General features: G+C 47.9%; 1 protein-coding gene across 8 annotated transcripts in view; it reads right to left on the bottom strand.

The window, feature by feature from the left end:
* Positions 1 to 440: 440 nt before the first annotated feature.
* The window catches only part of TEKT5 (tektin 5), a 116,761-nt gene continuing 93,988 nt past the window's right edge, over positions 441 to 23,213 (bottom strand). For 7 of the 8 annotated variants that reach the window (XM_063717186.1, XM_063717189.1, XM_063717185.1 and 4 more), the window contains 2 exons: positions 8,810 to 8,964; positions 441 to 739 (listed from right to left, as the gene is read on the bottom strand). In XM_063717186.1, coding sequence (XP_063573256.1) covers positions 523 to 739; positions 8,810 to 8,964 — 372 coding nt within the window. In that variant the 3' untranslated portion in view covers positions 441 to 522. Of the gene's footprint in view, positions 740 to 1,356; positions 1,541 to 8,809; positions 8,965 to 23,213 lie in introns of those variants that run through there. The other variant, XM_054533461.2, reaches the window with a different exon arrangement.

Raw genomic sequence — 23,213 nt, forward strand, 5'->3', positions numbered from 1 at the left:
AATCCTGGTTATTTTTATTTTTTTATTTTTTTCTGTGCCCCACACTGCTGACAGTCCCCTGCACCTCGGACTACCCTCATTCCATAGATGAGGACCGCAGGTTAGAAACTTGTTCAAGGCCACACAGCTCCTAAGTGACAGAGCTGGGCTCTAGATTTTGAGCTGCCAAGTCTAATCTTAAAACACCATGGTTTACACTGTGCTCCTAAGGTGACAAACAGGTGATAGAGAAAGAAAGAAAAGAAAGGAAAGAAAGAAAGAAAGAAAAAAGAAGGAAAGAAAGAAAAAGAAAGAGAAAGAAAAAGAAAAGAAAGAAAGAAAAAAGAAGGAAAGAAAGAGAAAGAAAGAAAGAAAGACAGAAAGAAAAAGAAAGAAAGAAAGAAGAAAAGAAAGAAAGAAAGGCAGACAAGAAACAGGTAAGAAAAAAAGAAATTCGGCCCTTTCAAACAAAATACTGTTTTACTTTGTTTCTCAGCCTTTTCCAATTTTACGCCAGCATGGAACAAGGCGCCAGGGCGGTGCTCAGGTGTGGCCCACCAGGCGCGGGGTGCAGGGGAAGGTCTTACGCATGCCCATGCACTTCTCCTTGTCGATGCAGAGGGTGTTGGCCTTGATGGCGAGCTCGTGCTCCAGCCGGCACTTGGTCATGACCAGCAGCTGCAGCGTGTCCTGCGTCTCCCGCAGCCGCAGCTTGAGGGTCTGCAGCGTGTCATCGATGGTGAACACCTCGTTCACCAGCCTGGGGTGAGGGCAGAGGAGAAGGCACAGGTTATTCATTTATTTTTATTTGTTTATTTTTTGAGACAGAGTCTCACTCTGTCACCCAGGCTGGAGTGCAGTAGCACGATCTCGGATCACTGCAACCTCTGCCTCCCGGGTTCAAGTAATTCTGCCTCAGCCTCCTGAGTAGCTGGGATTACAGGCACGCACCACAACACCCAGCTAATTTTTGTATATTTTTTTTTTATTAGAGGCGGGGTTTCACCATGTTGGTCAAGCTGGTCAAGAACTCCTGACCTCAGGTGATCCACCTGCCTTGGCCTCCCAAAGTGCTGGGATTACAAGCGTGAGCCACAGTGCCCGACCTAGCCCAGGTTATTCGGTTCAAGGTAGATGCACTCACGGTGCACTGGGAACTGTGCCTGGCACTGAGAGACAGCAGCAAGCAAGACAGGCAAGGCTCAGCCTTCCAGGGGGAGGCAGAGGCAGAACAGGCAGACAAGTAAATACACAAGAGAACTGTCAAGGGTAATGTACACAAAGGAAGAAATAAGACAGGATAGTAAAACAGGACAGGAGACCAATCTGGAGATTCCTCGATAAGTTAGACATAGACTTACCATACAGTCCAGCAGTTCTGCTCCTGGGTATATACCCAAAAGAACGGAAAAAAGGTGTTCCAACCAAAATGTGTATATGAATGTTCACAGCAGCTGTATTCACAGTAGCCAAAAGGTGGAAGCAGCTCATCCAGTCCATGGATGGATGGATGAGTGGATAAGCACAATGTAATCCAGCCACAAAATGGGAGATAATTCAGCTATAATAAAAAGGAATGAAATATAGCCGGGTGTGGTGGCTCACACCTGTAATCCCAGCACTTTGGGAGGCCGAGACAGGTGGATCACCTGAGGTCAGGAGTTCAGGACCAGCTTGGCCAACATGGTGAAACCCCATCTCTACTGAAAATACAAAAAATTAGCCGGGCATGATGGTGGGTGCCTGTAATCCCAGCTACTCGAGAGGCTGAGGTGGGAGAAGCTCTTGAACCTGGGAGAGGGAGGTTGCAGTGAGCTGAGATCACACCGTTGCACTCCAGCCTGGGCGCCTGAGGGAAACTCCGTCTCAAAAAAAAAAAAAAGGAATGAAATACTAATACCTACGACAACATGAATGAGCCTTGAAAAACATGATGCTAAACAAAGGAAGCCAGACACAAAAGGACAAATATTGCATGACTGCATGCACAGGAAATGTCCAGAAGAGGCAAAGCCATACGGACAGAAAGTTAACTGGTGGCTTCCAGAGGTCAGGCGGTGGGGGGAATGTAGAAGATTGCTTAATGGGTACAGGGTTTCCTTTTGGGTTGATGAAAACATCACAGAACTAGAGAGTGGTGAGGGTTGCACAACATCGTGAATGTACCAAATGTCACTGATGGTAAATTTTGTGTTACATGTACTTTATCACAATTTTTTTTTTTTTTTTTTTTTTTTTTTTGAGATGGAGTCTCGCCCTGTCGTCCAGGCTGGAGCGCAGTGGCGCAATCTCGGCTCACGGCAACCTCTGCCTCCCGGGTTCAAGCAATTCTCTTGCCTCAGCGTCCCAAGTAGCTGAGCGCGTGCCGCCACACCCAGCTACTTTTTCATGTTTTAGTAGAGACAGGGTTTCACCATGTTGCTCAGGCTGGTCTCAAACTCCTAAACTCAGGCAATCCGCCAGTCTCAGCCTCCCAAAGTGCTGGGATTACAGGCATGAGCCACCGCGCCTGGCCTTATAATTTTTTAATAAACAGGATAACAGGGCCAGCATTGTCTAGATAAGAGCCTCACACAGATCTTCCTTACTGGCCAGGGCACCATCCCCAGCTGCTACGAGTGAGCGTTGGCTGCTAATGGCCCACAGGTCCGCACTTCTCCAGACAATTATGTTGCTCAGCCAATCGGAGCTATCTCACCTGGGAGGAGAGCCCCTGCCAGCGGCTACAGACAATGGCTGGCTGACTCAGGTACAAAAGGCCTCTGGTGCAGACATGTCTGTGATGCACTTCCCGGTATGGCGCCCCTTGCAGGATCAGCTGGGACTGGGCTGCCCCGTACTACTTCCCCACCCCTCTCCTTCTGAGGCTTTGCTTTTCTAGAACTTTCCGAGGAGAGGACTTTTTTTTTTTCTTTTTTCTTTTTGAGACAGAGTATCACTCCGTCTAGGCCAGAGCGCAGTGGTGCAGTCATAGCTCACTGCAGCCTCAACTTCCTTGGCTTAAGCATTCCTCCAGCCCCAGCCTCCCAAGTAGCTGGGTCTACAGGCATGCAAAACTGTACTCGGCTAATTTTACATTTTTTGTAGAGACAGGGTTTCACCATGTTGCCCAGGCTGGTCTCAAACTCCCGGGCTCAAGCGATCTGCCCAACTCAGCCTCCCAAAATGCTGAGATTACAGGCCGCACCCAGCTGATTTTATTTATTTATTTATTTTTTTAGACCGGGTCTCTCTCTGTCACCTAGGCTGGAGTGCAGTGGTGCCACCATAGCTTACTGCAGCCTCAAACCTCTGGGTTCAAGAGATCCTCCTATCTCAGCCTCCCAAATAGCTGAGGCTACAGGCAGGCAACACCACACCTGGCTAATTTTAAAAAAAAAGTTTTTATAGAGATGGGCTTTCTTTTTTTGCCTCCAGGTTGGTCTCAAACTCCTGGGCTTAAGTGATCCTCCTCCCTCCGCCTCCCAGGAGAGGACTTTGAGCAGAGAAGAAAGATAAGACTTAGCTGGACTGGCGGGCGCAGTGGCTCACACCTGTAATCCCAGCACTTTGGAAGGCCAAGTAGGGCGGATCACGAGGTCAGGAGATGGAGACCATACTGGCTAACACAGTGAAACCCCGTCTCTACTAAAAATACAAAAAATTAGCCGGGTGTGGTGGCGGGTGCCTGTAGTCCCAGCTACTCGGGAGGCTGAGGCAGGAGAATGGTGTGAACCTGGGAGACGGAGCTTGCAGTGAGCCGAGATCGCGCCACTGCACTACAGCCTGGGCGACAGAGCGAGACTCCGCCTCAAAAAAAAAAAAAAAAAAAAAGACAGCTGGACACGTTGAAGGCCAAGAGGGAAAGTATGCTGCAGCAGCGCCGTGGAGTAGAACTTTCTGTGAAGATGGAAAGGTCTATATCTGCACCATCCAATATGGTACCCACCAGCCCCATGGGGCTAATGAACACTTGAATGGGGCCATGCAATTGAGAAGCTGAATTGTAGTTGTATTACTTTAATTTAAAATTTAAATTTTGGCTAGGCATGGTGACTCACGCTTGTAATCCCAGCACTTTGGGAGGCTGAGGCGGGCAGATCACTTGAGGTCAGGGGTTCGAGACCAGCCTGGTCAACATGGTGGCAAAACGCCGTCTCCACTAAAAATACAAAAAAATTAGCCAGGGTTCGTGGTGCACACCTGTAATCCCAGCTACTTGGGAGGCTGACCCAGGAGGCAGAGGTTGCAGCCTGTCATCCCAGCACTTTGGGAGGCTAAAGTGGCAGATCACTACTTGAGGTCGAGAGTTTGAGATCAGCCTGGCCAACATGGTGAAAGCCGGTCCCAACTGAAAAAAAAAAAAAAAAAAAAAAAAAAAAAAATATATATATATATATATATATATATATACACACACACACACACAAATTAGCCAAGTGTGGTGGCAGGTGCCTGTAATCCCAGCTACTCAGGAGGCTGAGGCAGGAGAATCGCTTGAACCCGGGAGGCAGAGGTTGCAGTGGGCTGAGATCACGCCATTACACTCCAGCCTGGGCAATAGAGCAAGACTCCATCTCAAAAAAAAAAGAGAGAGACAGAGAGAAAAGCACATGCAAAATTAAAGGGCTTGGGTTTGTTCTCAGTGCTGTGGGAAGCCATGGCGTGGGGGCGGGGGGTTTGAAACGGGGGAATGGCATGCTGACTCAAGTTTCGGGATAACCTCCAGGCGGCTGTGTAAGATGAGACTGGAAGGGGGCAAGAGTAGAGGCAGGAGAAAGGTTAGGAGGTTATTGTGAATCTACACGGAGCGGATTGGATGGTGTTCCTCAGAAAGATATGTTCAAGTCCTAAGACGTGGTGCGTGTGATGTTATGAGGAAAGAGGGTCTTTGCAGGTGTAATGAAGTTTAGGATCTTAAGATGAGATCATCCTGGATTTAGGGTGACACCTAAATCCAATGACTGATCTCCTTATAAGAGAAAGGAGAGGGAGGTTTGAGACACGGAGACATGCAGGGGAGAAGGCCATGTGGAGACAAAGGCAGAGATGGGAGAGATAAGGCTACAAGCTGAGGGATACCAAGGATTGCTGACAGCCCTCCGGAGCTGGGAGAGTGGCAGGGAACAGAGCCTCTCTCAGAGCCTCCAGGAACAGCAACCTTGATTTGGGACTTCTGGCCCCCAAAGCTGTGAGGGAATAAACTTCTGTTGTCTGTAGCCACCCAGTTTGTAGTAATTTGTGATAGTAGCCCTGGGAAATGAATGCGGCAAGGTGAGCTGTGATGGCGGCTTGGTTGTGGGACTGCGCTGGGGGTCCCACCTCTGGGGAGAAGAGACAATGAAACTGTGCTCAGGACCAGAGGGCATGAAGCTGGGTGAACTTCCCCATGGTAAGCCTGGGCTAGAGAGAAGCAAAGAGAAGTGACAGAAGCAGCCTGGAAACTTCCACCAGCACTGTCCAATAGAACTTTCTAGAGCAAGGGAGATATTCTGTGCTATGTTGTCTGATATGGTGGACCCTAGCCATATGTGGATACTGAGCCCTTGAAATATGGTTAGTGTGAATAAGGAATTGAATTTTTAACTTTATTTAAGTTTAATTAAAATTCAGCTTTTGGTTTTTTTTTTGACAGGGTGTTGCTTTGTTCCACAGGATGGAGTACAGTGGCACTATTATAGCTCACTGCAGCCTCCAACTTCTGTGCTTAAGCAATCCTCCTGCTTTAGCCTCCTAAGTAGCTTGGACTATAGGCACGCCACCATGCCTGGCTGATTTTTGTATTTTTTGTAGAGATGGGGTCTTGCTATGTTGTCCAGGCTGGTCTCGAACTCCTGGCCTCTTGCGATCCTCCCACCTCAGCCTCCCAAAGTGCTGGGGTTACAGATCTGAACCACCACACCTAGCCTTTAAAGTTCAATTTTAAATGGACTTTCTTTCTGGGGGATAGGCATGGATGGGACCCCAGTGATTGGAGTAGGTCAGGAGAAGAGAGACCACTTGTAGGAGGAAAAGGAAAAAGATGGCCCAAAGGCAGGAATGGAGAGGACGGGGACAAGGAAGATCATGCACAGATGGGACAATTTAGCCACTGGAGAAGGGAGACTGAACCTGAACCCTATCATCTGCTCAATTCCCAAGACAGCCATGCATACAAACCAAAACACAACATACACAGATGCAGACACACACACACACACACACACACACACACACACACACGGCCCGGCTCCTGAACCAAACATGCTCCACCTCCTTGCTCTCTGTCTGTCCTCCTCAGTGGTGTGCCTGTTGAACGGGAAACGGGAAGGCAGAGAGCTTGCCCCAAAGCAGTAGGTCCTCTAGGCAACTCCCCCAGAAGCCCTGTTCTGTAGAAGTCCCCTGGCGGGGCCGGGCACTGTGGCTCATGCGTGTAATCCCAGCACTTTGGGAGGCCGAGGTGGCTGGATCACTTGAGGTTAGGAGTTCGAGACCAGCCTAGCCAACATGGTGAAACCCTGCCTCTACTAAAAATACAAAAATTAGCCGAGCATGGTGGCAGGCGAGTGTAATCCCAGCTACTCGGGAGGCTGAGGCAGGAGAATCTCTTGAACCTGGGAGGTGGAGGTTGCAGTGAGCCAAGATTGTGCCACTGCACTCCAGCCTGGGCAACAGAGAAAGACTCGATTAAAAAAAAAGTCTCGGGGAGGCAAAGGGATCACCTGAGCCCTCCACTCCAGGAGGTACTGGGGTTCAGCCTGAGCATCGAAGAAGCAGGGGCAGATGGAAAAGAGGTCAGCAGAGCCCAGCCCCCACTCTCCTGCACCCAGGACCCAGACCCTATCCATCTCACTTCCAGGGCTGAAGACCTAGCAAGCCAGCAGCAGGTCTGCTGGGTGTTGCTCTGTTGCCCAGGGTGGAGTGCAATGGCACAATCATAGCTCACTGCAGCCTCCAACTCCTGGGCTTAAGCAATCCTTCTGCCTCAGCCTCCTGAGTAGCTGGGACTACAGGTACATGCCACGATGCCTGGCTAAGTTTTGTATTTTTTTTTTTACAGATAGTGTCTTGCTATGTTGTCCAGGCTGGTCTCAAACTCCTGGCCTCAAGTGATCCTCCTGCCCCGGCCTTCCAAAGTGGGAGGGACTCCAGGCCCTCAAGTTCAAAGCCTTGGATCAATTTGCCTGCCCCTCCACCCCACCCCAACACATACCCTGCTTTTTCGATTTCCTAAATGGTTACTTAGGCGGTAACTGAGGCTGTGCAAAAACCATCGCCTGGGCACCACCCAACACTTTTTCTTGATTATCTATCCTCTTTCTCCTAACTGATAGCTCTCTTCTTGACATCTTTTCATATCTAGCAGTGGGGTCTCCACACCAGGATGGAGGGAGCAGGGTCCATCGCTGGACCAAGACCTGCACTCCCTGCCCAGTGAAGCCCTGGCTTAGTGGTGTGTGACTGGGACCGCTTTTTCAACCTCTCTGGACCTCAATTTATCTTCCCATTTGACAACAGTAAGAGTAACTGACTTCCCAACTCCCCTAGGAGTAAGACTAAAGGGGACAGAACTCAAAAGAAGCTCAAGGGATTGCAGTTAGCCATCAGGGTGAACTTCCCTTGCTGTAGGCCAAGGCTGAAATAATATGCCCAAGGAAGCCTGAGGATGGTCCTTTCCATCTTTTTCTCTTGGGGGATATCAACTCAGTATCTTGTCAAAAGAAGTACTGCTATGAAACCTGGTGAGCACAGCCCTGGGCACAGTGAATGCAGAATAAGGTTTATGGAGCAAATGAGCAGCTGAAATGGGGCCGGACTCAGTCTCTTGCCACTCCCCCAGAAACCCTGTTAGTGCCCATAGGAGGATGTTCCAAGGATGACCCCCAATGATCCCCACCTCCTGGTATCACACCCTTGAGTGTGGACCTAGAGATGCTTCTAAAGAAGAGCATGCAGAAAGAGTGATGGGCTGTCACTTCCACGGTTAGGTTACAAAAGACTGTGACGTCCTTGCTGCTGGTACTGTCATTGTCCTTCTGGCTTGCATGCTTTGTTGAAGCAAGCCACCATGCTGGAGGGACCCATGGGGCAAGAACTGACTGCTGCCAACAATCATGTGAGTGAGCTTGGATGTGGAACCTTCCCCCAGTCCATGCCCCTAGCATGGGGAGAACAGAGTGGCCAAGTGGTTTGCCCCAAGTCATACAGCACACTCATGGGAAATAATTCCCATATCTGATGACCCGTTCCTTCTTGGCCTGGCCATCATCCTATTACAATCCTCACTCCCCGCCCCCCACAAACCTCCTTTCTGGGCTGGCATGAGCTTTTGACCCCTGTCCTGTGAGAAAGCCCTTCGTCAACAGACGCCAGCCTCCTTAGCACAGCAGGATGGGTGGGATCCATCAGCCAGGAGCTCTTGAGGCTCTTCCGGGGCTTCATGGTAAGAACTTTACAAAAAGGGAGGTGGGAAATGAGTGAGGAATGGGTGCCTCTTTCATGGGAGCCTGGAGAGAGAAGGTAAAGCCACCACGTGGGAGGCTACCATTCATTGCCTTGGCTTTGAAGGGAAACAAGAGGGTTTCCAGAGCACAACAGAGTTACAAAACCACCCCTAGTTTAGGCAAGTTAGAAGACCACAGTGCACAGGGTGGGGCTCCCAGTGATGAGGAAGCCACGCAGTGGTACAGCCCGAGCTGCATCTCAGAACTCCACCCACACCCTGCACTCTATTGAGTTGTGGGACTGAATGTCCTGATTGAGGGAAGGTCCATTTTTCAGACCCAGTGCACCTAGAAGCTCCTGAGATTCAACCCTTCCCGTTCCTGGATTCCCAGGGGTTCTCCCGCCTCCTCTGGCCTCCCTCACTTACTTGAACTGAGGGATGTCCCTGCACAGCTCCATGTTGGGGCGCCGGGTCCGGCACTCCAGCCTTGTCTGGGCCACCTTCAGTGGGCCCTCCTTGGCCATGATGGACCTTTCCAGCAGCATGATGGTGTTCTCGGCCTGGAAGATCTCCTGCAGCGTCTGCGAGGGAACACACAGGTGTCACCACCCACCAGGCCCTTCTGACCTCCTCTGACTGGGGGCCTGGGGGGAGCTCAAGTTAACTAGGTCAGCCTCCAGCCAGGCACTTAAGATACCCCCTCCCCGGCCTTGAACACCTTTAGGGCAGGAAGCTCACCCTTCCTAAGAAACCCTGAGGCTGGGCGCGGTGGCTTATGCCTGTAATCCCAGCATTTGGGGAGGCCGAGACGGGTGGATCACCTGAGGTCAGGCGTTCTAGATCACCCTGGCCAACATGGTGAAATCCTGTCTCTACTAAAAAAACAAAAATTAGCCGGGCGTGGTGGCAGGTGCCTGTAATACCAGCTACTCGGGGGACTGAGGCAGGAGAATTGCTTGAACCCGGGAGGCGGAGGTTGCAGTGAGCTGAGATCGTGCCATCGCACTCCAGCCTGGGGGACAAGAGTGAGACTTTGTCTCAAAAAGAAAAAAAAAGGGTTAGAAACCCTGAGAAGCCGCTTCAGGTACCCTCTTGTCACCGGGGCACTGTGGACATGGAAGACGGGCCAGTACCATGGTTGGTTTTGTTCTGAACCTCCAATAGCCATTAGAGTTGCCAATCAGTGCTCAGCAGGAAGAAAGCAAAGTAAGGGAGTGAGGGAGAAGAAGAGGGAGAGGAAGGGAAGGAGGAAGGCAGCCCTTTCAGATTGACAGAGACTGTTAATCTGAAACAATCTCTAAACCAATCTCTAAGCCAGTTTCACTTCATCTGGGTTTTTTCATATATACATACATACATACATATATATGTGTGTGTGTGTGTGTATTCAAACAGACTCAGAGTTTACCTTCTTAGTAATTACCTTCTTAATTACTAAGAAGGTAAACTCTGGATCTGTATGTATTTTCCATTATTATTATTATTATTATTATTTTGACATGGAGTCTCGCTCTGTCGCCCAGGCTGGAGTGCAGTGCCGTGATCTGGGCTCACTGCAAACTCCACCCCCCAAGTTCAAGTGATTCTCCTGCCTCAGTCTCCCAAGTAGCTGGGATTACAGTCATCTGCTGCCTCACCTGGCTGATTTTTTTTTTTTTTTGACGGAGTCTCACTCTGTCGCCCAGGCTGGAGTGCAGTGGTGTGATCTCGGCTCACTGCAAGCTCCGCCTCCCGGGTTCACGCCATTCTCCTGCCTCAGCCTCCAGAGTAGCTGGGACTACAGGTGCCCGCCACCATGCCTGGCTAATTTTTTTTTGGTATTTTTAGTAGAGACGGGGTTTCACCGTGTTAGCCAGGATTGATTTTTGTATTTTTAGTACAGATGGGGTTTCGCCATGTTGGCCAGGCTTGTCTCAAACTCCTGACCTCAAGGGATCCACCTGCCTCGGCCTCCCAAAGTGCTGGGATTACAGGCATGAGCCACCACACCCAGCCCGCTTTAAAAAAAAAAAAAAAAAAAATCCAGAGTTTACCGTCTTAGTAACTAGATCAGTGAATAAAGAAGGAAGAAGGGAAGGAAACAATGCAAGGAGGGAGGGAGGGAGGGGACGGGGAAGGAGGAGAGGAGAGGGGAGAGGAGGGGAGGGAGAAAGGAAGGCAGGAAGGCAAGAAGGAAGACAAAACTTTTTATCTGTCAAGATATTTTTCCCAATATGATGTCACCATTGTACCCTACAATTTATGAAAGTGCAGATCTCAGGGAGGGGCAGACAAGAGCCTGCTAAGGTCTGAGAATGTTCTACATCTTGATCTGAAGGTTTCACAGATATAAACATAGACGAAAATTCGTCTTCAAAATCCATCAAGCTGTGAGCTTTACTGACTGTTATGCCTCAACAGAAAATACAATGAAAATCAGAAAAAGTCAAATACAAGGCACGACTAGTGAAATGTCAACATTTGTGTTGGGTACATGAAAGTCCTTCATTTATTTTATTTTTTTTGAGACAGGGTCTTGCTCTGTCACTCAGGCTGGAGTGCAGTTGCGCAATCGCAGCTCACCACAGCCTCGACCTCCAGGGCTCAGATGATCTTCCCACCTCAGCCTCGCAAGTAGCAGGGATTACTGTCACACACCACCACACCTGGCTAATTGTTTAATTTTTTTCAAGAGATTAGGGCTTGCTATGTTGCTCAGACTGGTCTCAAACTCCCGGGCTCAAGCAACCATCATGCCTCAACTTCCCAAAGTGCTGGGATTACAGGTGTGACCCACAGCACCTGGTGGGAGTCTTTTATATGATTCTCTCTACTTCTGTGTGTTTGAAACTTTCCACAACAAAAAATAAAAGAATGAGAGAATGAACAAAGAATAGGCTCAAAAGCCTATGCATTTATTAAAGAAGGAACCTGTCCTTGCACTTGGCCAACCACAAACACACCTGGAACTGAGACACTAGTACTAAATGATGTCACCTCACCGTGACTGAAACATCCACTCTCTACCCTATTGTCACCCAGTGGCCCTCGACCTGTGAGCAGTTCTGCTGGTCATGGTGTCCCTCTCCTGTGACAAGGCCCTTTGAGGACAGGCTGTCTTGACACCCCTTCCCAGACTCAGCAGAACACAATGGTGAGGTTGCATGTGCTCAGTCCCTGAGAAGCCTAGAAATGATGCAGTGATGTCCTGCCATGATGGCCTTCAATGATCAGAAGGATGTGCCAGTGCAACTCGTGATCATGAAGAGTTCGATTTCATTTGCCCAGAGACTCCATACTACCTAAAGAAGCCATTCATCAGCTCCACCAGGAATGTCTCCATAGGGTCACTGCTGGAGATGCACCTGCTCTTCCGTACAAGGGCATCTGCTTTGTGAGTGTAACTGCTACCTTGATATAAGACCACGGTGAGTCAACAGCTTTGACCATTTCTACCCTGTTCATGTCATTAATGTAGAGGATAATTCAAAGAAACAACCAGTGAAGCCCTACTTGAAAGTTTCATCATCAAAACCATGGAGGTCTGGGGAAAGAGACAGACAAGACTATGATGTAAAACAAAAAGTACTATCTGCAAGTGACGGAGGTAATTAATTCAACATTTGTTCAATACCGTCTACCTTTTCCATTTTAGACTAGTGGTAAGTGACAATGATTTTCAACAGAAGGGTCCCAAAGGCACCTTCAAATCATACTCAAGTTCGGGTGCAGTGGCTCACACCTATAATCCCAGCATTTTGGAAGGCCAACGTGGCAGAATCGCTTGAGCCCAGGAGTTTGAGACCAGCCTGGGCAACAGAGCAAGACCTTATCTCTACAAAATAATTTTAAAAGTTAGCCAGGCATGCTGGTGCATGTCTGTAGTCCCAGCCACTTGGGAGGCTGAGGCTGGAGAACTGTTTGAGCCCAGGAGTTCAAGGTTGCAGTGAACTATGATTGCGCCACTGCACTCCAGCCCGGGTGACAGAGCAAGACCCTATCTCCAAAAAACAAAAAACAAAAAACCCAAACAGTTGTACATTCCAATATATTCTCCATCCATACACCCACACACCAGAGACAGATTGTGAATAATAGGAGTGCTGAATTGGAAATTAGGCCACCAGGGGCCAAATCTTGGTATCACCACTATACCTATAAGACCTACACCTATAAGACCCTGGGCATCCATGTCCTTAAATGGAGGTGATAAAAGTGCCCGCCCAGCAAGTGTGTGACAAGAATAAAATGGAATACTGCATGTGCAGCTTTCCAAGAGTCCCTAGCACATACTAAGTGTTCATCAGAGGTTAGCTATTCCAGTGATCACACTCTATTTTTCAAATAAGAGACCAATACATTGAAATACCATTGTTTCCAGGAAGCTTCATCCCATCCTCCCAGTTGAAACAAATCACATCTCTGGCATAAGCAAAGGTTTGTGTCTCCACTAACACACCTCAGACAGACTGGTTCACAGCAGGGTAGGTTGGGTCCCCCAATCAGAGTGTGAGCCACTCCTCGGGACAGTCCAGGCCCACCTGTCCCCTTTTGTGTTCCCTCTGCATCTACATCCTAGCGCCTGCTCCCAGATCTGCCTTGGGACTGGAGGCTGGCACTGCCTCACAGTCTGATCTCCCACCAGCCCACCCCTAAAGCTTATGCACGCTTCTTCTTTCTTCTTTTTCTTCCTCCTCTTCCTCCTTCTCAGTCTTTCTCTTCCCCTTCTCCTTCTTTCTCTTCCTCCTCCTCCTCCTTTTTCTTTCTCCTTCTCCTTCCTTCCTTTCTTCTCCTTCCTTCCTTTCTTCCTTCCCTCCCCCCTCCTCCCCCTTCCTCCTCCCCCCTTCCTCCTCCCCCGTTTTTCCCCTCCTCCTCCGTGGGACAGGGTCTCTGTTGCTCAGATTGAAGAGCAGTGGCGGGATCATGGCTCACTGCAACCTCTGCCTCCCGGGCTCCAGTGATGCTCTCACCTCAGCTTCCTCAGTAGCTGGGACTACAGGTGCCTGCCACCACACTCAGCTAACTTTCTCTTGCCCAGGCTGGTCTCAAACTCCTGACCTAAAGTGATCCTGCCGCCTCAACCTCTTGAAGCACTGAGAATACAGGCATGTGAGCCACATGACTAGCCTGTACATGACTTTCTAAAAAATAGATTTTTTTTAAGCTTTACAGCTTTGTTGAGGCATAGTTGATATACAATACATTACACATGTTTAAAGTTTACAATTAGTTGAGGTTTGACTTATGTATATACCCATGAAATCATCACCATAATCAAGATAGTGAATGAATCCATCACTCCCAAAAGTTTCTGTATACCTCTTTATAATCCCTCCCTCCTGCCTCCGCCTACCCTAGGCAACCACTGATCATAGATAAATGCTTCTGTCACAGTGCATTAGTTTGCCTTTCTACCATCAGAATCTGACAGTATATATATATCTGTTTTTGGAGGGGGGCGGGTCTGGCTTCTTTCACTCAGCATAATTATTTTGAGAATTATTCATGTTGTTGTGTGTATCAGTGATCTGTTTCATTTCATTGCACAATATTCCACCATATAGCTAGACCACAATTTTCATCTAGCCACCTGTTGATGGACATGTGGGTTGTTTCCACTTTGGGGCTATTACAAATGAGAGCTGCTATGAATATTTGTATCTGAGTCTTTGGGGAGATGTATACTTTATTTCTTTTGGGTAAATGCCTAGGAGTGGAATCGCTGGATCATAGAATAGGTCAACGTTTCACTTTTTTAGAAACTGTCAAAGTTTTCCCCCAGGTTTCTAGTTTTCACTCCCACCAGCAGTATTCAAGACTGCCAGTTGCTCCCCACCTTTGTCAACACTTAGTGTGGTCAGTCTTTTTAATTTCAGCCATTCTCGTGAACATGTAGTGGTATATTATGGTTTTAATTTGCATTGTGCTTGTCTCTTTGAAGAGCAGGTCTTCAGAGAAGCATGTGGATTAGCCCAGGTGGTACCGGTGGGCAGGCGGGTTGGGGTGGGGCCTGAGGGGTGAGCATCAGAGATGATATTAACCGAAAGAGGCTCCTATCCCCACACTCTCCTCCCATGGTCCCCAAGCACCAGCCACTGAGACGTTACCGCCAAGAGGGGCCTGGTATTTCCAAGGGAGAGGAAAATACCGCTCCTCATCTCCCAATACACTTAGGTGATTATAAGCAGGCACTAGAAACCCCTAAATTCCCCCAGACCCTACCATGTTTGGAGTTGGGCATTAATATCACATAGAAGCCTGGCGTGGTAGCTCATGCCTGTAATTGCAGCACTTTGGGAGGATGAGGTGGGAGGATCACTTGAGTCCAGGAGTTTGAGACCAGCCTGGGGCAACATAGTGAGACCTTGTCTCCATGAAAAATAGACAAAATTAGCCAGGCATGGTGATGCGTGCCTGTAGTCCCAGCTACAAGGGAGGCTGAGGCAGGAGCATCACTTGAGCATGGGAGGTCGAGGCTGCAGTGAACTGAGATCATGCCACTGCACCCCAGCCTGGGTGACACAGTGAGACAATAAATAAATAATCACATGAAAGGAGGAGAAAGGGACCCTGTCCCTTGAACTTCTCAACTGGAATTAGGCAAAGCCTTCACAACTTCTAGCACAAGACTAGCTCCAAAGAACAGTTGCAGAGAGCAACAAGTTCTGAAGAAGCTCAGTTCAGGCAATTCCTTGAAATCTCTCTTTCTGTTAAAAGCTAAGGGGCTGGCCGAAGGCTGGCAGGGCTGAGAAATGATAGAGCTACTGACATTCAACCAAACCAATCTGGATTGCCGTGCCCCTGGCCAAACCTCTTGCAGTATGAGTGCATGACACATGTCTTATCTTTTGTGTTCTGGAGCTTTGATATCTGAGGCCTTGCTGACCCTAGAGGCATTGGCCCTCCCAGGATTAGCCAGTGATAACCTAGCGATAAGCAGACAAGTCACCCTGGAGCACACTCTTCAAATGCAAAGACACCAACCTAGAGCCCATAGTCCAACCACCTCCTTTACTGGGCGTTCACTGTCCACCAGGCCACAATACACCTGCTCTAATCACCCCAGGCCAGGTACTATTCAACTAGGGACAGTCCCTATCCCCCAGGGCCCACTGAAATGATCCTAATTAGCCATTCCTAAGCCTCTTACCCTGCCCCACCCTGTCCTTCCCATGGAAACCATAACAAAGGCTCCTGCCCACATTTCTCCCCCTCCCTCCCTCCTTCCTGAGCCACCCCAGTGCTCCCGCTGTGGACCCCTGTGGTGTGGAATGCCCCCTCTTCTTGGGAACTATCTTTTTGATGGTGATCATCTGTTGATCTGTTGCCCTTAGTCTGGCTTCTTTTACTTAGCCTATTGTAAGAATCATTCATACTGTGTCACTGGTCTGTTTCACTTTACTGTTCAATATTCCACCTCAGAAGTAAACCAGGGACAGAAAGTTAAACACGACATGCTCTCACTCATATGCAGAAGCGAAAGTGTTCATCTCATAGAAGTAAACAGTAGAACAGAGGATACTACAGGCTGGGAAGGGGAAGGGAAAGGGCGGGAGATAAAGAGTGAGTTCTTAGAGGATACAAAGTTACAGTGAGGCGGGAGGAATAAGTTCCAGTGTTTTATGCCACTGTAGGATGACTAAAATATAAGTTCCAAATAGCTAGAAGGAGGATAGTGGATGTTCCCAACACAAAGAAATGATGTTTGAGATGACGGAAATGCAAGTTACCCTGATCACTGCACATGGTGTGCATCGAAACATACGCACAATTACTGTGTCAATTTAAAAAATAAAATAAAGGCTGGGCACGGTGGCTCATGCCTGTAATCCCAGCACTTTGGGATGCCAAGGCAGGAGAACCACTTGAGGCCAGGAGTTTGAGACCAGCCTAGGCAACATAGTGAGACCCCATCTGTAAAAAAAAACAAATTATCTGGGCCTGGTAGCTCATGTCTATAGTCCTAGCTAGTCAGAAGGCTGAGGTGAGAGGACAGCTTCAGCCTATGACTTTGAGGCTCTAGTGAGCTGTGATGGCACCATTGCACTGCAGGCTGGGCGACAGAGCGAGACTCCATCTCTTAAAAAAAAAAAAAAGTAAAAGTAAAATATAAATATAAAAAAATTTACTGTATGATTATACCTCAAAATTTCCACTAATACACTGTGTTTTAAAACAATGAGGCCAGCTCTTCACATAATATTCATGCTATAGCCTGTGCTGTCCAACATGAGGCCGAGGGCCACATATGGCTGTTAAGCACCTGAATATGGCTAGTGCAAATTGAGATGAGCTGTAAGTAAGCTCATAACATGCACCAGATTTTGAAGACTTAGCACAAGAAAAATGTTATAAAATATCTCTGTAATAATTTTTATATTGACAACATGTAAAAATAACACTTTGGTATATTATTACCAAAGTATTATGCATTACATAAAACATATTATTAAAATCAATTTCATGCCGGGTGGGGTGGCTCACACCTGTTTTACCAGCACTTTGGGAGGCCAAGATGGGTGGATCACCTGAAGTCAGAAGTTCCAGACCAGCCTGGGCCACATAGTGAGACCCCGTCTCTACTAAAAATAGAAAAAAATTAGCCGGGTGTGGTGGTGGGCGCCTGTAATCCCAACTACTTGGGAGGCTGAGGCAGGAGAATCGCTTGAACCCGGGAGGAGGAGGTTGCAGTGAACTGAGGTCGCACCATTGCACTCCAGACTGGGCAACAAGAGCAAAACTCTGTCTCAAAAGATAAATAAAATAAAATAAAATAAATTTCACATTCTTTGCTTTTTCAAGCAGCTACTAGACACTTTAAAGTTACACAAGGGGCTTGCATTGTATTTCTAATGGACAGCGCTAGTCGAGACCCTGCTAAGCACTTTTCAGTTTACAAAGTCCTTTCCCATCTTTTACATCATTTGATACCCACAACAGCCCTGTGAGAAAGCGAGTCAGTGACTACTATTCCCATTGCACATATGAAGTCAACTGAGGTCCAGAAAAGGGCTGTAAACATCTAAGTGCATCATCAGAGGTGGACATGAGGCTTGAAACCCTAAAGTCATTTTTCTCAATGTGGCGTTCGCAGACCCCCACATCAGATTCTTCCAGAATGGCTTATTATCTATGCGGATCCTTGAGCCCTACACACTTACTGAATCCAAATCTCACCTCTCCAGGTCCTTGTTTAAATGTCACTTCCAAAGAAAGAGCTTCCCTGTCTACTCTATTCAAAATAGACAGCCACCTCCATCACTCCACCCCTCAGCTGGCTTCCCCCTTCCTTCCTAGATCTATTTGTCTGCATGGATCGATTTGTCTCCAGACCCTATAGGGGCACCAGGAAATGGCTTCCTCACTAGAACATAAGCTATCAGAAATCAGGGGCTGTGTTCTGTTCACACTGTTCTCCCATCGCCTAGAACAGTGTTTGGTGCAGCATTAGGGTTACCAGTTAAACTATAGGACTCCCAGTTAAATTTGAATTTCATATAAACAACAAAGCACTTTCTCGTGTATGTTCTGTAATGGACTGTCTGAATGTTTGTGTTCCCCCAAAATTCCTATATTGAAAGCTTAATCTGTCCCAGTGTGTTGGAGGTGGGGCCTCTGAGAGGCAATTAGGTGATGAAGTGGCGCTCTCGTGAATGGGATTAGTGCCTTTATAAGAAGAGGCCAGAGAGCTACTTTACTCTCTTTCTGCCAGGTGAAGAGAAAACAAAGGCTGTCTACAACCCAGAAGAGGGCCCTCACCAGAACGCGATCATGCTGGCATCTCAGACTTTTAGCCTCCAGAACTGTGAGAAATACATTTTGTTGTTTACAAACCACCGAGCCTACGGTGGTACGCACGGAGGCAAGCCCCCCCAGTTATTGCATGAGACATACTGATGTTAAAACATGATTTGTAGGTCAGGCACAGTGGCTCACACCTATAATCCTAAACACTTTGGGAGGCCGAGGTGGGAGGATTGCTTGAGCCCAGGAGTCCGAGACCAGCCTGGGCAACATGGTGAAAACCCATCTCTACAAAAAATACAAAAAAATTAGTCAGGTGTGGTGGTATGCACCTGTGGTCCCAGCTACTCAGGAGGCTGAGGTGGGAGGATTGCCTGACCCCAGGAGGTGAAGGCTGCAGTGAGCCGTGATGCACCACTGCACTCCAGCCTGGGCAGCAGAGCAAGATCCTATATCAAAAAATAATAATAATAATTTGGCCGGGCGCAGTGGCTCACGCCTGTAATCCCAGCACTTTGGGAGGCCAAGGCAGGCAGATCACCTGAGGTCAGGAGTTCAAAACCAGCCTGGCCAACATGGTAAAACCCCATTTCTACTAAAAATACAAAAATTGGCCAGGCATGGTTACAGGCACCTGTAATTCCAGCTACTGGGAGGCTGAGACAGGAAAATCGCTTGAACCTGGGAGGCAGAGGTTGCAGGGAGCCAAGATCACACGATTGCACTGGGCCGCAAGGCTGGGCAATAAGAGTGAAACCCTGTCTCAAAAAAATAAATAAAATAAAAAAATAAAATTTGTTGGCCAGCCATAGTGTCTTAGTGCCTGTAATTCCAGCACTTTGCGGGACATTGAGGTAGGAGGATCGCTTGAGCCCAGGAGTTTGAGACCAGCCTGGGCAATATAGTGAGACCCTCATCTCTACAAAAAAAAAAAAAAAAAAAAAAAGAAGAAAAACTGGCCAGGCATATAGTGCACATCTGTAGTCCCAGCTACTTGGGAGGCTGAGGAAGGATTGCTTGAGCCCAGAAGGTCGAGGTTGCACTGAGCTATGGTCACAACACTGTACTGCATTCTAGCCTGGGCAACAGAGTAAGACTCTGTCTCAAAAAAAAAAAAAAATTTGTTGATCTGACATTCAAGTTTAAATGGACTTCCTGGATTTGTCTTTGCTAAATCTGGAAACCCTACTTATGGTAGTAGCTCAATAAACATCAATTGAATGAATGAATCACAGTGGGATCTGGAAGTCTAGATTTTTAACCAGCTTCCCCCCAGTGACTCTTGTGCACACTCAAATTTGGGAACAACCTGCCCTACAAATTATAGAGTTCTGTGCATCTCAGATTTTAAGATAGGGGAAAACTGATTACACAGTAAATTCCTCCTGAACGAGGTGGGATTGCAAGTATAACACCCAGTCCCTGCCTTCAAGGATTTTACAATCACTTTGTTTTTTTCCTTTCTCATAAGCTGTAAAACATTCACACATCTTAATATGCAAGGAATGACTATTTGAGTGAGGTTGGGCCCATACCCTGTGGGCACCAATAAATTGCTTAAAACAGAATTTTTTCAAAGAATCAAAGTCCTGGCTTCTGTATTAGCTTAAGAAAAAATCCAGGAAAAATACATAGCAGTTTGCTTCCTAAAGAGGACAAAAGGATGCCTGTTTCCTACTAGTGGAGTCAAGATGGGAAGCTGGGTTATGGGAGGGCAGGGAGGCCCAGCCTCCTCCAGAGCCCACCTAGGAAGGAGGCTAGCCCTTCACCTGGTCCTCCGTGAGCCACAGCAACTCAGCCCACATGCTGGTTAAACATTATCCCATAAGAATGTTCTGTGCCCAGCGCGTGAGTGGCATATAAACACTCAATGGGGGAACACCTCTCTTGGAAGCCCTGGGGATTTTCTTCAGAAACCTCCCCTTTGTGGGGGCAGTGGGTGGGATATACAACCCTTAGAATGCACCACTTCAGCCCAGCTCAGAAGAAAATAAAGCCTTATATAGATGAAAAATGCTTCTTGGTGCCACTTTGCCCAGTGTTTGCCCTGTCATGGAAAACAGCCCCTATCATCTAGGCGTCACTACTTGAAGAGCCTATTGCTGGGGTGGAGGGGACATTACTGAGGGTTCAGCGGGTGATAAGAAGCTACCATTGGGCTGGGCGCGGTGGCTCACAACTGTGGCCCCAGCACTTTGGGAGGCTGAGGCAGGCAGCTTGCTTGAGCCCAGGAATTCAACCAGCTTGGGTAGCACGGTGAGACCGTGTCTCTACAAAAAATTAAAAAGAAAATAAGCCGGCCATGGTGGTGTACTCCGGTAGTCCCAGCTACTCAGGAGGCTGAGGCAGGAGGATCGCTTAAGCCTGGGATGTCGAGGCTGCAGTGAGCTATGATGACGCCACTGCACTCCAGCCTAGGTGACAGAGTGAGACCCTGTCTCAAAAAAAAAAAAAAAAAAAAAAGCAGCAGCCACCTGTGGTACACGCCTTCCCCACCCCACCCTGAGCCCATCCAGGGCAGCTCCCAGGATGCTCCTCTCCACCAGTAGGTGCTGTTGCTAAGGAAATCTAGAGATGCCTCAGGCCAGAGACCTGAGCCCACCTTGTCTCTTTCTTTGTTCACTTTCTCCACTCCCTGGTCACCATGCTTAGGGCTCAGTCAGCCTGTGATGGGGACCTGAAACTTTACAAAAGGCCTGTCTCCTGAGTCTGGGAAAGGAAGAGCTAATACTCATTCATAAGCTCAATCCTTTCTTCATTCATTCATTCATCGATGCAACAAATGTTCGTTGAGCACCTACTTAGTGCCAAGCACTGTTCTAGGCGGTGGATCCGCAGTAAGCAGAACAGCTGGAAAACCCTGTCCTTGTGGAGTGGACATTCTGGGGGACTTTACACTCTGTTGTTTGCTTTTTTACGCAACAAACACTTGTTGAGCACATACGAGTACTCGCTACAAGTGATACAAATGGTCACTGTCAGCATCACAGGAACTCAAGTCCCTTCCACCACCTGTTAAAAATATTTATTAGATGCCTTTGATGTACAGCACATGGGTGGGGGACAGGGCCACAAAGAAAGGCACCATGTCAGTTCTCCTGGAATTCCCGTGTAAGCAGAGGAACAAGGGCACAGCGACACACGACCATTTATCAAGTGTTTACTCCAGGCCGGGTCCTGCGCCAAGACTCTTACATGAATCATCTCATTATAGGACCAAACCAATCCTATGCAGAAGGTTCTAGCAACATTCCCTGGCTTTTATTTTTATTTTATTTATCATTTATTTTTTGAGACAGAGTCTTGCTGTGTTACTCAGGCTGGAATGCAGTGGCATGATCTCGGCTCACTGCAAATTCCACCTCCCAGGTTCAAGTGATTCTCCTGCCTCAGCCTCCTGAGTAGCTGGGACACAGGCATGTGCTACCACATCTGGCTAATTTTTGTATTTATTTATTTATTTTTGTTAGTAGAGACAGGGTTTTGCCATGTTGGCCAGGCTGGTCTCGAACTCCCGGCCTCAAGTGATCTACCTATCTTAGCCTCCCAAAGTGCTGGGATTACAGGCATGAGCCACCACGCCCTGCCTGCATTCCCTGGTTTTTAGATGACAGAAATGAGACAGTTACCTCCTTGTCAATTCTCTTTCAAACCTGCTGACCATTTCCAGGCATGAGGCCCCACGTGGTGCCAGCGTATCTTTGTCTCTCTAGCCCTTGGCCATCTTGCGTGGTTCACAAAGAGCAGCTTCAGCATTGAGTAGTTTCTGCAGGCCACAGGCTCAGACTGCATTTGAATGGTTGGCTCTGCTTCCCTTATATTTATTTTCTAGCTACCCTCTGCTCACAGCAAGTGCTAATGGTTTTCCATTTATTGAAGTGACCTGAAGTTTCTCTTTTATTTTCATTTTTCATTTTACTTTTAGAGACAAGTTCTCTCTCTGTTGCCCAGGCTGGAGTGCAATGGCATGATCATGGCTCACTGCAACCTTAAACTCCTGGGCTCAAGTGATCCTCCTGCCTCAGCCTCCTGAGTAACTGGTACTACAGGTGCATGCCACCATACCTGGCTATTTATTTTTATTTTTATTTTGTTTGTAGAAATTGGATCTCACTATGTTGCCGAGGCTGGAGTGCAGTGGCACTATCATATCTCACTGCAGCCTAGAACTCCTGGGCTCAAGTGATGTTCCCAACCCAGTCTCCTATGTAGCTGGCATTACAAGTGTGTGCCACCATGCCTGGCTAATTTTTTGTAGAGATGGGGTCTTGCTATGTTGCCCAGGCTGGTCTCGAACTCTTAGCCTCAAGCCATCCTCCTGCCTCAGCCTCCCAAAGTTCTGGGATTATAGGCATGAGCCAATGCACTCAGCTGTGTCTCTTTTAAATAATTATTTTTTAAATTTTCGTTTTCTTTTTAACACAGGGTCTCTCTCTGTCACCCAGGCTGGAGTGCAGTGGCACAATTTCTCCTCACTGCAGCCTCGATCTTCCAGGCCTCAAGTGATCCTCCCACCTCAGCCTCCTGAGTAGCTAGGACTACAGACGTACACCACCACGCTCAGCTAGTTTTTGTATTTTTTTGTAGAGACTGGGTCTCTCCATGTTGCCCAGGCTAGTCTCGAACTCTGGGGCTCAAGTGATCCTCCCACACCGGCCTCCTAAAGTGCCGGGATTACAAGTATGAGCCACCGCACTCGGCCTATTTTTTGAAATTTTTAGGTGACTCAATTTAAATAGAAATACAAAATCAGTAACGGTACAGGTGGCACATGAATATGGTAAAATTGAGAACATGACATTCCTGCGCTTGGTACATAGATAATGCAGGTGAGAGAGAATTGAAGCAGAGCTAGGAGGAGGACACTGAGGGGCAGGGACCACTGCGGAGCCTGTTCCTACCCCACATCCTTCCCAGGTTGGAGACTGGAACTGACAGCTACCTGTTTCTCCACCACCTCCAACCCCATTCCACTTTCTTCCTCCCCCTGTTGTCCCCTCCCACTCCCCCTGCCATTTCTTTTTTTATTTTTATTTTTATTATTATTTTTTTAAGACAAAGTCTTGCTCTATTGCCCACGCTGGAATGCAGTGGCGCAATCTCAGCT

Source organism: Pongo abelii, chromosome 18 (assembly GCF_028885655.2).
Source record: "Pongo abelii isolate AG06213 chromosome 18, NHGRI_mPonAbe1-v2.0_pri, whole genome shotgun sequence".
NCBI classification, from domain to species: Eukaryota; Metazoa; Chordata; class Mammalia; order Primates; family Hominidae; genus Pongo; species Pongo abelii.